The sequence below is a fragment of the Salmo salar genome, chromosome ssa01 (genome assembly GCF_905237065.1).
Source record: "Salmo salar chromosome ssa01, Ssal_v3.1, whole genome shotgun sequence".
Taxonomy (NCBI): domain Eukaryota; kingdom Metazoa; phylum Chordata; class Actinopteri; order Salmoniformes; family Salmonidae; genus Salmo; species Salmo salar.
Window position 1 is genome coordinate 30,333,028 of NC_059442.1, and position 15,224 is coordinate 30,348,251.

At 44.7% G+C, this 15,224-nt stretch overlaps 1 protein-coding gene across 2 annotated transcripts in view; it reads left to right on the forward strand.

Annotated features, from left to right (window-relative positions):
- The window catches only part of kcnh5b (potassium voltage-gated channel, subfamily H (eag-related), member 5b), a 97,038-nt gene that overhangs the window by 14,107 nt on the left and 67,707 nt on the right, over window positions 1-15,224 (forward strand). The window contains exons 3-6 of one of the 2 annotated variants that reach the window (XM_014190142.2): window positions 6,848-6,954; window positions 7,099-7,248; window positions 9,532-9,668; window positions 14,159-14,551. In XM_014190142.2, the coding sequence (XP_014045617.1) occupies window positions 6,848-6,954; window positions 7,099-7,248; window positions 9,532-9,668; window positions 14,159-14,551 (787 nt within the window). The remainder of the gene's footprint in view (window positions 1-6,847; window positions 6,955-7,098; window positions 7,249-9,531; window positions 9,669-14,158; window positions 14,552-15,224) is intronic. The other variant, XM_014190154.2, reaches the window with a different exon arrangement.

Consider the following 15,224-nt stretch of genomic DNA (forward strand, 5'->3'; position numbering starts at 1 on the left):
CCAAGAAATGGTCAGACAGGGTACTTCCTGTACAGAATCGTCTCAGGTTTTGGCCTGCCAAATGAGTTCTGTTATACTCACAGACACCATTCAAACAGTTTTAGAAACTTTGGAGTGTTTTCTATCCAAAGCTAATAATTATATGCATATTCTAGTTTCTGGGCAGGAGTAATAATCAGATTAAATCTGGTATGTTTTTTATCCGGCCGTGAAAATACTGCCCCAAATCCATAACAGGTTAAAGTCACCCAGAACTGTGAGAGGTGAGCCATCCTCAGGAAAGGAACTTATCAAGGCGTCAAGCTCATTGATGAACTCTCCAAGGGAACCTGGAGGGCGATGAATGATAAGGATGTTAAGCTTGAATGGGCTGGTAACTGTGACAGCATGGAATTCAAAGGAGGAGATAGACAGATGGGTCAGGGGAGAAAGAGAGAATGTCCACTTGGGAGAGATGAGGATTCCAGTGCCACCACCCCGCTGGCCAGACGCTCTCGGGGTATGCGAGAACACGTGGTCAGACGAGGAGAGAGCAGTAGGAGTAGCAGTGTTATCTGTGGTAATCCATGTTTCCGTCAGCGCCAAGAAGTCGAGGGACTGGAGGGTAGCATAGGCTGAGATGAACTCTGCCTTGTGGGCAGCAGACTGGCAGTTCCAGAGGCTGCCGGAGACCTGGAACTCCACGTGGGTCGTGTGCTTGGACCACCAGGTTAGAGTGGCAGCGGCCACGCGGTGTGAAGCGTTTGTATGGCCTGTGCAGAGGGGAGAGAACAGGGATAGACAGACACATAGTTGACAGGCTACAGAAGAGGCTACGCTAATGCAAAGGAGATTGGAATGACAAGTGGACTACCCGTCTCGAATGTTCAGAAAGTTAAGCTTACGTTGCAAAAATCTTATTGACTAAAATGATGAAAATGATACAGTACTGCTGGCTGGTGAAGTAGGCTAGCTAGCAGTGGCTGCGTTGTTGACTTTGTTTGAAAGTGTAGCTGGCTAGGTAACCTCGATAGTTTCAGTACTACACCTTTATCATGATACAAAGGAAACTATGACTTGTCCCGAAGCCACTCCTGCGTTGTCTTGGCTGGGTGCTTAGGGTCGTTGTCCTGTTGGAAGGTGAACCTTTTCTTCAGTCTGAGGCCCTGAGCACTCTGGAGCAGGTTTCATCAAGGATCTCTCTATACTTTGCTCCGTTCATCTTTCCCTTGATCCTGACTAATCTCCTAGTCCCTGACTCTGAAAAACAACCTCACAGCATGATGCTGCCATGCCCATGCTTCACCGTAGGGATGGTGCCAGGTTTCCTCCTGACGTGACGCTTGGCGTTCAGGCCAAAGAGTTCAGTCTTGCTTTCATCAGACCAGAGAATCTTGTTTCTCATGGTCTGAGAGTCTATAGGTACCTTTTTGCGAACTCCAGCGGGCTGTCGTGCATTTTACTGAGGAGTGGTTTCCGTCTGGCCACTCTACCATAAAGGCCTGATTGGTGGAGTGCTGCAGAGATGGTTGTCCTTCTGGAAGGTTCTCCCATCTCCACAGAGGAAATCTGGAGCTCTTTCAAAGTGACCATTGGGTTCTTGGTCATCTCACTGACCAAGGCCCTTCTCCACCAATTGCTCAGTTTGGCAGGGCGGCCAGCTCTAGGAAGAGTCTTGGTGGTTCCAAACTTCTTCCATTTAAGAAGGATGGAGGCCACTATGTTCTTGGGGACCTTCAATGCTGCAGATATACCCTTCCCCAGATCTGTGCCTTGACACAATCCTGTCTCTGCACTCTAAGGACAATTCCTTCCACTTGGTTTGGCTTGGTTTTTGCTCTGACATGCACTGTCAACTGTGGGCCCTTATATAGACGGGTTTGTGCCTTTCAAAATTATGTCTAATCAATTGAATTTACCACAAGTGGACTCCAATCAAGTTGTAGAAACATCTCAAGGAAGATCAATTGAAACAGGATGCACCTTAGCTCAATTTTGAGTCTCATAGCAAAAGGTTTGAATATTTATGTGAATAAGGTATTTCTGTTTTTTATTTTTAATACATTTGCAAATGTGTCTAAAAACCTGTTTTCGCTGTGCCATTATGGGGTATTGTGTGTAGATTGATGAGGATTTTTTTTATTGAATCCATTTTAGAATAAGGCTGTAACGTAGTAAAATGTGGAAAAAGTCAAGGGGTCTGAATACTTTCCGAATGCACTGTAAATGTATTAGATTAAAACCTCTTAGGGCTAGGGGGCAGTGTTCGGAAGTTCGGATGAATGACGTGCCCAAAGTAAACTGTCTGTTACTCAGGCCCAGAAGCTAGGATATGCATATAATTGGTAGCATTGGATAGAAAACACTCTGCAGTTTCTAAAACTGTTAAAATAATGTCTGTGAGTATAACATAACTGATATGGCAGGCAAAAACCCGAGGGAAATCCATCCAGAATTTCTTTTTGAGGTCACAGGCCATTTCAATGCTAGTCTATGGGATATACAAATAAATAGCTCCCATATTGCAGTTCCTATGGCTTCCACTAGATGTCAACAGTCTTTAGAAAGGGTTTCAGGCTTGTTTTTTGAAAAACGAACAAGAAGTTGTAGTTTTTCCCCAAGGTGTCTCTCATTAGAAAAGTAGTCTTGTTGCGTGTGTCAATGAGGTGCGCGCTCTTCGTTATTTATCTTCCCTATTGAACATACTATTCTCTGTCTTAAATTTGATCATTTATTTAGATATTAGAGTACCTGAGGATTAATTACAAACATCGTTTGACTTGTTTGGATGAACTTTACTGGTAACTTTTTGGATTCGTTTGTATGCATGTTGAACGAGTGGATTACTGAATCAAGCGCACCAACTAAACAGACATTTTTGGGATATAAAGAAGGACTTTATCGAACAGAATGGCCATTCATTGTGTAGCTGGGACCCTTGGGATTGCAAACAGAGGAAGATCTTCAAAGGTAAGTGATTTATTTTATTGCTATTTGGGATTTTGTGACGCCTGTGCTGATTTGAAAACGTATTTTGATGTGGGGCGCTGTCCTCAGATAATCGCATGGTATGCTTTCGCCATAAAGCCTTTTTGAAATCTGACAACGCGGTTGGATTAACAAGAAGTTAAGCTTTTAAATGATGTAAGACACTTGTATATTCATGAATGTTTAATATTACAATTTTATAATTTGAATATGGTGAGCTCCAGCTTTACCGGATGATGTCGATTTTGATCCAGATAGCGGGATCCGTGCCCTAAGAGGTTTTAACAATTTATATGTTCAGGATCTTGTTGATTCTCTTTTCAACAGCAGTGAATGTCCCAAACTTTGCAGAGTGGCCAGACTATCACTCCGGGACTATCACTCCATATGCTGCCAAGAACAGATCCCCACCCATTTCTTTGAGGATTTCGCTGGTGCCACTCTGCTCGACATCCCATGTCTTGAAGACTGCTGGCTCAAGGTGGCTATGCTGATGACAGAAGAATGTGCTGCGATGAATGGTGGCCACTCCCATCATGCAAAGCATTCGGAGGACATTGGTCGGCATACAACTTGACACCAAAATGGCAGCAAAAAGGAGCAGATTGCCTGCTGGCACCCTCCCAATCATAGGCTGGCTGGATCATTCCCTTACATGATTTCGCGAACTGCAGATCTGCGTGATGTTGAGCGCTGCTCGTCTGGCTGTTGACGTAGTCCCTGGAATCTCCACACCCAACACAGACTTGGAAAAGCTTCATCAGTTGGGACTGGAACACAAAACAAGTATTTCCCTGTCCAGACTGGCTGAAGCTTCGGGCTCCCTGAGAGTGAATAAAATATGTCAGACCTTATTAGAACGGCAGACATTTTTACAGATGCTGTAGGGCAAACACAGTTGTGTTCACAATTTACAATATGCACGCCACTACTCACCCAATGATCACATCATCTTCCTCTTCCTCAGCTTTTATTCTAATCAATTGTTAGTATTGACAGCTGTTTCACAATAACTGCCTGGTCATAACGTGAGGTGAGAAGTATAAATGTGACATACGTGTCACGTTCTGACCATAGAAAGCTGTTATTTTCTATGGTAGAGTAGGTCAGGGCGTGACTGGGGGGCTAGTCTAGTTTATTATTTCTATGTGGGGTTCGTTTGTTTTTCTATGTTGGTGATTGTGTATGATTCCCAATTAGAGGCAGCTGGTAATCGTTGTCTCTAATTGGGGATCATACTTAAGTAGCTTGTTTTTCACTTGTGGGTTATAGGATATTGTTTATGTGTAGTTTCATTGTAGTCACGGTTCGTTTATTCTTTATTTGTTTTGTATTTTTCTAAAGTTTCACTTTCTAATACATTTTGTGGAACGCTACTCACGCTGCGCCTTGGTCCGACCATTATTATTATAATGAACGTGACAGAATATCCCATCTACAAAGGACCAAGCAGCGTGCCAGGGAGATAATGGCATCCTGGTCTGTGGAGGAGCTTAGGGAGAGAATATTCTGGGCCTGGGACGAAATAGTGGCAGGTGATAAGAGCCTGCCATGGAAGCAGGCGGAAGCAGCGAAGGAGGGGACAGTGACAAAGTCGTGGAGGAAGGCCACAGAAACCCCAAGAACATTTTTTTGGGGGGGCACACGGGGTGGTTGGCAGAGCCAGGTTTCAGACCAGAGCCAACTCCCCGCACTCGCTTTAAGGAGCGTGTGACCGTTCAGGCACCATGTTATGCGGTGATACGCACTGTGTCTCTAGTGCGCATTCACAGCTCGGTGCCAGCTCCTTGCACTTGCCGTGCGAAAGTGAGCATCCAGCCAGGACGGGTTGTGCCAGCTCTAGGCTCCAGACCTCCAGTGCGCCTCCACGGTCCAGTATATCCTGCACCGGTTTTACGCACCAGGTCTCCAGTGCGCCTCCACAGCCCAGTGCATCCTGTGCCTGCTCCCCACAATCGCCCCGAGGTGCGTGTCACCAGTCTGGGGCTACCTGTCCCGGCTCCATGCACCAGGCCTCCAGTGCGCCTTCACAGTCCAGAGCTTCCGGCGACAGTTCCCAGTCCAGAGCTTCCGGCGACAGTTCCCAGTCCAGAGCTTCCGGCGACGTTTCACAGTCCAGAACCTCCTGAGACGGCCCACGGCCCAGAGCCTCCTGAGACGGCCCACGGCCCGGAACCTCCAGCTCCATGGCTGGAGCTTTTTTCTGCGTTGGTGCCCAGTCCAGGCACAGCGTCCAGTCCAGCTTCAAGGCCAGAGTCTTCTTCTGCGTTGGTGCCCAGTCCAGGCACAGCGTCCAGTCCCATTCCATGGCCGGAGCCTTCCCCTGCGTCGATGCCCAGTCTAGGCACAGCGTCCAGTCTGGGTCCAGGGCTGGATCCGCAGGATGAGCGGGTTCTTCGGCCCGCACCAGAGCTGCCTCCGATGCTGGCGGATCCGCAGGATGAGAGGGTTCTTCGTCCTGCACCAGAGCCGCCACCGATACTAGACACCCCCCCAACCCTCCCTTTTTGTTTCAGGTTTTGCGGTCCGAGTCCACACCCTTGGGGGGGGGGGTACTGTCACGTCCTGACCATAGAAAGCTGTTATTTTCTATGGTAGAGTAGGTCAGGGCGTGACTGGGGGGCTAGTCTAGTTTATTATTTCTATGTGGGGTTCTAGGTTTGTTTTTCTATGTTGGTGATTGTGTATGATTCCCAATTAGAGGCAGCCGGTAATCGTTGTCTCTAATTGGGGATCATACTTAAGTAGCTTGTTTTTCACTTGTGGGTTATGGGATATTGTTTATGTGTAGTTTCATTGTAGTCACGGTTAGTTTATTCTTTATTTGTTTTGTATTTTTCTAAAGTTTCACTTTCTAATAAATTATGTGGAATGCTACTCATGCTGCCCCTTGGTCCGACCATTATTATTATAACGAACGTGACAATACGAGAAGACAAAACAACATATCAAATCCAAAGTAACTAGGGCAAATATATAAGAGGATGACACACCACGCTTCTTGTATGTGGCATTAGAAATGACACCTGTGTGCCTTTATTTACATTTTTTTTTTTACATTTTAGTCATTTAGCAGACGCTCTTATCCAGAGCAACATACAGCAGTGAATGCATACTTTTCATACATTTTTTTGTTGTTGTCTTTTTTTAATTTTTTGTACTTGCCCCCTGTGGGAATCGAACCCACAACCCTGGCGTTGCACACACCATGCTGGCGTTGCAAACACCATGCTCTACCAACTGAGCCACACATGGTTGAGAAGTATACAGTTTGAGGACATATTTCATTTGTCTTGTATGAAAATACTTTTTAAAAACTTTTTTTATGACACATTCCAGTTACATGCTAGCATGGCCAGTAGCTAACGTTCGCCTGCTGGAACTAGCTAAGTAGCACCGGTTCTCCATATGACTTTGAGAAATAGTGCATTGTGGATAGTTCAGAAGATATCTTGGAAATAAGTTAAGAAATATGTAAAAATGCTAAACATAACTATGTTTGTAGTTATAGGTAACCAGATCATGACTACAAATAAGTTACTAAGTGTTTGACCACACTTTGATGTTACTCTGGTGAGTAAAAACTAATGCCCCCTACCCTTTAACCTCAGGCTACCTAATCTCAGCCTTGATCAGGGAAGGGTAGACTAGTGGTTGGTGGTAAGCTCAGGAACCACAGGAGCAGGTGTGCCAAATGCACAGCCATTTTCTTAACTGGTCCCACACCAGTATAAGGTAGAACATTCAGTGCCTATGAAGAGGAGTAGAGCTTTTATGAGTTAGATCATTAATTGATTAATAACTGTCATAATTGATGCCTTATGACATCTGGCATATAGACCTGTGGTTAGGATCAAATTACTAATCACTTTTCTTCCAGTTTTATGTATGGAGAGCTGACGGACAAGAAGACAATAGACAAAGTCAGAGAGACATTTGATAATTATGAGTCCAACTGCTTTGAGGTCCTGCTATACAGGAAGAACAGTGAGTGTTCACATTTAATTGTTCACATTGTATATGTACTGCATATTCTATTCTATTGTATAAAAAAGAAAATGTAAACAAAATGCACCTTATGAGAAAAACAACTGTTACTACTACATTGTAAAGAATCCATTCTGTCTGCAGGGGCGCCAGTGTGGTTCTATATGCAGGTGGCCCCCATCAGGAATGAGAATGACAAAGTGGTTCTCTTCCTGTGCACCTTCAAAGACATCACTGTCTTCAAGCAGCCCATCGAGGACGAGTCCACAAAGGGTAAGGACGAGTCCACTTCGGGTAAGTCTCTCTGTGGCTCTCGATCATGCTGAACTGTGGCTGTTTGCTTGTTATGAAGAGCCAGTCTATGAATTACTGGAAATAAAAAGGTCTTGTGATTGTTGTGGGCAGAACCTACAGAAGATGTGGGTGTTTTTACCCTCTCCTCCTAGATGAGTGATGCACGTTGTCAGGACTTTGCCCTGGGTTCTGTTCTTAGCAGTGTTAAGCGGGTGTGTTTGCCCTTTGACAAGAAGAATGCTGTACCCCTGAGGGACCACTCTCCCCCGCGGCACAGACTCCCCATCACCATGCCTCGTCAGAGACTTACTGCTGGGAAAACCAAGCTCATGGGATTGGAAGATGACTAACACATGATGATCAACACATTATGATTATTATGGGCTTTACATGCTGTTAATGTTGGGAGCAGGTTGACCAGAAACAATACCATGACAGTCAGGGATATTGTCAAAAGATTACGTTTTGTTGAACATTTTACAGGACATGCAACTTCTGTTGTTGTTTTTAGTCAAGTCAAGGGACTTTCATCTTTTGTAAAAAACAAAAAACAAATACGAGTCAAATTACATGTATACATTCCATTCATACAGTTTACAAATAAAATCATACCGTCTCAATTTACAATTTAAATATTAAAAGTTCAAGATATGTAAACTACTAACATGAAACCATTGAAATCCTCTGGGGTGAAATGAGCACCGCATACAGTGCCCGTGGTTCCCTTAACCTTACTCTAATCCATTTATATTTTGTATTTTATCAGGAGCTTATTAGCATCTGTCCTCTAATTGCTTGTGATGACCTTACCATAGAATGACTGCTGTGTGTCCAGACCTTGTCAAGGGGTCACTGATTAGGAGTGGACCCAGAGCAGAGCTGTAGTGTGGACTGTCGCAGTGTTCAGTGTTATGGGATGGCAGACATGGATGGGTCTGAAGGGTATGGAAGCTGAATGCTCACACTATAGAAACACAACCTCCTCATGCTATAGCTCAAGCTGCTCCCACAGCTCAACACCCATTCACATCAGCTGAGGAGGAGAGACTCCAACTAGACTGATTAGCCTTTCCACACGTATTCGTCTACGCTTTGAATTCAAAAGTGTTAAGTATTCACTGTCAGTGTTTCCCCTAGGATTTTTTGTTCAGTAGTGGTGGCAAGGGTAGGGTTGGCGGGGGGTTGCATTGCTACTAGTGTTAGTGCAATGACATGCTAGCTGTTCCCATAGACTTCCAGTCATTGAGCCAACGACTATCTCATGTTTTTTGCATTGGTGGCAACAATTCAGCAGCCACTGCTGCTAAAGGATTCGAGGGGGTACTCTGACTGTATTTCAGCAGAAATGATTTGATCATCATATGCAGTTTGTTCGGGGGTGATGCTTGGATTTAGTTCTTGCTATTTTTAACTTCGCCACATTGTATTAAGTTGTTCTGGTCGGGTTGTTTTCTTTTTGTTTTCTCGAGGGCTAGCAGAATACACATTAGCCTGTTTTACAAGGCTCTTTCGGGCTATTACAGTAAAGATTGGGGGCTCTTTACATGGTCAGTGTGGAGTGATGCTTTGCCCTGATGGCATACAATGAGTTACACAACTCCTAACACTCTCTTCATCCAAGGGGAGGTCAGTTGTATCTGTTGCAGTGCCGTTGTGAGTAGGCTGCCGCTGTGGCCTGTGTGGGTCTCTGCCACTGGTCTCCTTTCACCCTGCTGCCCTTTGGGAAAAATAGCTGAATTAACTTACTTTTGAAAGGAAGTGAAAGAGTATATGAGGTTAGAGACCCTGGAGTTGAGGGCTATTTCAAATCCCTGTTTCGCTCTGTGGTAATGGCACCTGAAAGGGTTTGAGTGATCTTATATTTCATCCTGTACAGTCTTCACATTATTATGGTTTATACAGCCGACATGAGAGTGGAGCTGTAGTTATAATATATGCCATTTAGCAGACACTTTTATCCAAAGCAACTTACAGTCATGCGTGCATACTGGGTCCCCATATTCAAACCCACTATCCTGCCGTTGCAAGTGCCATGTTCTACCAAATGAGCTACAGAGGACCCAGACCTTTGCTGTGCATGCCTAGTGCCTACATCATCACTGTGACTTTGAATCCATAGCTGCTGGTTTTACAACAAGATAAAGTCATCTTTAGATAAAGTCATGTATTAACGTATGGTTAATAACGTATGCTTTCAGTGTTTCTCAAAGTGAATATCATTTATGTACCCTTTCCATATGGCCAAGCTGTGCTAAATGTGTCAATGTTTTTTTATGTTTGCAGGATGGACCAAGTTTGCACGGCTGACACGGGCACTGACACATAATAACCGCAACACCAGCCACCACACCACACCACAGCAGCTCACTCCTATGAGCAGCCATGAGGTCAGCCAACCCAAGCAATCCCGTCTGGCAGAGGTAAGTGCTGTGTCACATGTAGAGCTGGGAGTAAACCAGGTTAGGGTTGTGGTGTAGGGAGTTAGACAGACCATCATCCTGATCACGTTCAGGTCCTGGACCTAATGCAGAGAGAGAGGACAGACTATTAACATACAGGGGCTAAACAGAGAGAAAAACAGAGATGGCCAAAACGTGTTATTTTATAACAAACAGAAGAGCAGATACAAGAGGACGTTTACGTAGAAAATTGATTGACCTAATGTTTGACTGTACACACATACAAACACACACACAAACACACCTCCCCATACATACTGTACGTTCAAGTTTTATTAGTCATATGTATGGGATACTCTTGCTATACACCATAAGCATAACATAAGAAGGCACAATTTACAGTCCAATATTTACATGTGTTTTGAAGAAGGGGGGGATTGCGGGTCAAGTGTTTAAATTGTGCAGCAGTTGTGATGTGTGTGTAGCATAAATGTATATGAGTGTGTGTGTGGATGTGTGGATGTCTGTGTGGGTGTGTGCATGAGTGAGTGAGTGTGTGTGTGTGTGTGTGCTAAGGTGCGGAAAATCAGAGTAGGTGGTCAGTCCAGTGAAGGGTGTTCCGCAGTCTGATGGTTTGTAGATAGAAACTGGCTCTGAGCCTGTTGGCATCAGACCTCATGCTCCAATACTATCTGCCAGATGGTAAGGAAGTGAACAGCTCGTGACTGGGGTGTGGGTGGTCCTTGATAATGCTGCGGGCCTTCCTCAGGCACCGTTTCGAGTAGATGTCCTGGATGGGTGAGAGCACGATCCAAGTGATGTGATGGGCCTTGCGGTCATGGACGGAGTAATTCCCGTACCAGGCATTGATGGAACTGGTCAGGACTCTCTCAATGGTGCAGCGGTAGTATTTGGAGAGGAACCGGGGTGGCATGCCAAATTTCTTCAGCCGCCTTAGGAAGTAGAGACACTGTTGCACCTTTTTGACAAGAATGGTGGTGTTGTTGGTACATGTCAAGTAGTCGTTGATGTAGATGCTGAGGAACTTAAGTCTCTCTACTGCAGTCCCGTTGACAATCAACTCCTTTGTTTTTCTGACATTGCGAGAGAGTTTGTTGTCCTGGCACCACAATGCCAGTTTACTTACCTCCTCCCTATAGGCTGACTCGTTGTTATTGGTTATCAGGCCTACAACTAAGCTGTCGTCAGGAAACTTGATGATGGAGTGGGTGTCGTGCAAAGCCACAGTCGTGGTCGAACAGGGAGTACAGCAGAAAGTTGAGGAAACACCCCTGGGGGACCCCTGTGTTAAGAGTCAGTGTGGAGAAGGTGTTGTTGCCAATCCTCACAGCCTGTGGTCAGCCCGTCAGGAAGTCCAGGATCCAGTTGCAGAGGGTGGTGTCCAGACCCAGGGCTCTGAGCTTGGTGTCAAGCTTGGAGCGAGCAATAGTGTTGAATGCTGGACTGTAGTCAATCAACAGCATTCTCAGATGTGTTACGGCCGTTTGAGTAGCGATGGAAATGGCATCTTCCATGGATCTGTTGGAGCGGTAGGCAAATTGGAGTGGGTCTAGTGTGCCTGGCATGCTGGCCTTGATGTGGGCCATGACCAGCTTCTCGAAGCACTTCATGATGACCGGGGTGAGTGGGAAGGCATGATAGTAATTTGGGCATGTCACCTTATTTTTCTTGGGCACTGGGATGATGGTGGTCTCCTTGAAGTAGGTGGAGACTACAGCCTGGGACAGGTACAGGTTAAAGATGTCAGAGAAGACAGCTGGTCAGCACACACTCTGAGGACGTGGACAGGGATGCCATCTGGGCCGGCGACTTCGTGAGTATTTACTCTTTTGAGAGTTTTCCTCTTGTCAGCCTCGGAAAGCGAAAGCACCTGGTTGTCCGGAGCAGCGAGATTGTTCCTGGATGGCTCTGTATTGTCTGCCTCGAAGCGAGCATAGAATGTGTTAAGCTCGTCTGGGAGGGAGGCTTCGGTGGGCAACGCACAGCTGGATTTGCCTTTGTAGTCTGTGATAGTCTGTAGTCCTTGCTACATGCGTTGCGAGTCTGAGTTGTTAAACATCAATTCAAGTTTAATCCTGCAGTATGGGCTCCCAGCAAGGTATGGATGTCTCTGTTCATCCAGGGTTTTTGGTTAGGGTATGTCCGGATTGTTATTGTGGGTACAACATCATCAACACATTTACTAATGAAGCCTGTGACTGACAATGTATATTCCTCAATGTTGATGGATGAGTCCTGGGTGGGTAAATCTTTGAACATATTCCAATCACTATTCTCAAAACGGTCCTGCAGCATAGAGTCTGCCTTCTCTGTCCTCTGTGGCCCGCGACAATAAAGACTGCTTCCGGATGAGAGGATTCTTGCTGGCTAATGATCTTGTACAGTTCGCTGTGGGCTGCGGCTGTACTGGGCATCATTAATATTGCATGCATAGCAGAGAGACGGAGGCAGTGTGCCGCGAGCACTTTCACTGTCTCCGTCTGTTGGAAACTCAGATGACTTGTTTTGGGACTAGCCATGTTCACTTTACCTTATCTTTTCCCTAGCTAAGTGACCTTACCTGGCTGGCTAACTATCCTGAGTCATCTATTGATGTTTCAGGGCAGTGGATTATTTGACATAAACCTTATTGTTAGATTTTCAATCCTGCCCCTTTGGTAAGTACCAATAAACAGCATCTACAGTGTATTCGGAAAGTATTCAGACCCCTTGACTTTTTCCACATTTTCTTATGTTACAGGCCTATTCTGAAATTGATTAAAACAATTAATCTACACACAATACACCATAATGAGAAAGTGAAAACAGGTTTTTAGAACTTTTAGCAAATGTATAAAAAAAACGAACTTAAATCACTTATTTATATAAGTATTCAGACCCTTTTCTATGAGACTTGATATTGAGCTCAGGTGCATCCTGTTTCCAGTGATCATCCTTGAGATGTTTCTACAACTTCATTGGAGTCCACCTGTGTTAAATTCAATTGATTGGACATGATTTGGAAAATACACACCTGTCTATATAAGGTCCCATAGTTGACAGTGCATGTCAGAGCAAAAATCAAGCCATGAGGTCGAAGGAATTGTCCGTAGAGCTCCGAGACAGGATTGTGTCAAGGCACAGATCTGGGGAAGGGTACCAACAAATTTCTGCAGCATTGAAGGTCTCCAAGAACACAGCGGCCTCCATCATTCTTAAATGGAAGAAATTTGGAACCACCAAGACTCTTCCTAGAGCTGGCCAACCTGAGCAATCGGGGGAGAAGGGCCTTGGTCAGGGAGGTAGCAGGGACTGAGAAACTAATCAGGATCGAGGGAAAGATAAATGGAGCAAAGTACAAAAAGATCCTTGATGAAAACCTTATCCAGAGCGCTCAGTACCTCAGACTGGGACAACAACCCTAAGCACACAGCCAAGACAATGGACGAGTGGTTTCGGGGCAAGTCTCTGAGTGTCCTTGAGTGGCCCAGCCAGAGCCCGGACTTGAACCCGATCGAACATCTCTGGAGGGACCTGAAAATAGCTGTGCAGCGACGCTCCCCATCCAACCTTGACAGAGCTTCAGAGGATCTGCAGAGATTAATGGAGAAACTCCCCAAATACAGGTGTGCCAAGCTTGTTGTGTCATACCCAAGAATACTCAACGCTGTAATTGCTGCCAAAGGTGCTTCTACAAAGTACTGAGTAAAGGGTCTGAATACTTATGGAAATGTGACATTTCAGTTTTTAATTGTTAATACTTTTGCAAACATTTCTAAAAACGTGTTTTTGTTTGTCATTACGGGGTATTGTGTGTAGATTGATGAGGGGGAAAAAACAATTTCATCAATTTCAGAATAAGGCTGTAGCGTAACAAAATGTGGAAAAGTGAAGGGGTCTGAATACTTTCCGAATGAAATGTATCAACATGAAATTATACTTACTGTTAATTCATGCAAAGGGGATTGTGATTTCGATTTTGTGATTTGCTTACCCCTACCGGTCTCTCAAAGACAGAGAGGTAAGACGAAATCAAAACTCAGAAAAGAAGGATGAGTTTTACTTTCTCTTCTCATTTACATAACCAATAACAAGATGTCTGAGTGGGTTTGTAATATCTGGGGAACATTCAATAGATTAGGCAGGTGATTCATCTGAAGACCATCTGACGTCTCATTGAGTATGCGGAATGTCAGATGTGCTGCTATTTCTCTGAGAAGGTTTTTGTGTGCTTAATTGAAGTTCTCATTTTGCACAGCGCTTCTGGTCTTGACTGAGGCCTGTTTGATTGGCACATCTGATGATGAGGATTAGATGAGAATTGTAGCCTCTGTTCATCTTCTCAGCGAGCACCCAACCTACTTTTATAACATGGAGTCAGGAAGCCCCATTCCTGATATAGTCTGTATGAGATGAGAACAATCAACTTTAACATTGAAAGTGTCTCCTCCTCCTATAACTGTCAGTCTCTCTCTCTCTCTCTCTCTCCCCATCCTTCTGTGTGCACTCAGGTTCTCCAGCTAGGCTCAGACATCCTCCCCCAGTACAAACAGGAGGCTCCTAAGACTCCCCCTCACATCATCCTCCACTACTGCACCTTCAAGACCACCTGGGACTGGGTCATCCTCGTCCTCACCTTCTACACGGCCATCATGGTGCCCTACAACGTGTCCTTCAAGACCAAGCAGAACAACATCGTGTGGCTGGTGCTGGACAGTGTGGTGGATGTCATCTTCCTGGTGGACATCGTACTCAACTTCCACACCACCTTCGTGGGGCCCGGTGGGGAGGTCATCTCAGACCCCAAGCTGATCAGGATGAACTACCTGAAGACCTGGTTCGTCATCGACCTGCTGTCCTGCCTGCCCTATGACATAATCAATGCCTTTGAGAATGTGGATGAGGTACGGTAGGCTGGCTCGGGGAAGGGGTGGGTTTAGGATCTTTGAAATTGTGTTTTTTTTTTTATTATCTTTTTATTAGAATGTTATTTTCTTTTAATAGGGGTTACATAGACAACCAAACAAAGTGCACCACACAGACTAAGTACAATAAAAGGAATAAATAAGGATACAGCAAAACATTATACAAAAAGGCAGTCATAAAATGGAGAGAAAACAATATATACAAACATTACAATTATAACATGGGCATTTATGGGAGGTTTCCTACATAGGACAACAATGGAGACCAAATTTTCCAAAATTTATCAGACCTCTGGTGTAAATCAAATGTACATTTCTCTAGAGGTAGGATAGCAGAAGCTTCAGAAAGCCACATTCTCGCAGATGGTACTTCAGGTGTGGACCATAATAACAATATGCATTTTTTTGGCTAAGTGAACAAGGGTATTGAACAGATGTTCAGAGTCAGGGTCAAACATGACGTTACAATCAAAATAGAGCAAATATAACTTCGGTGAAAAAGCTCATTATCTACCCAAGATATTCTGGATGTGTAAGTGAATATCATTCCAATAAGACTGGATTCTGCTACAGTACCAAAAAACGCACATGAAGGTGCCAGTATCCTGTTACATTTGAAACAGAAATGTGATGCATTGGAAAACATTCTGTG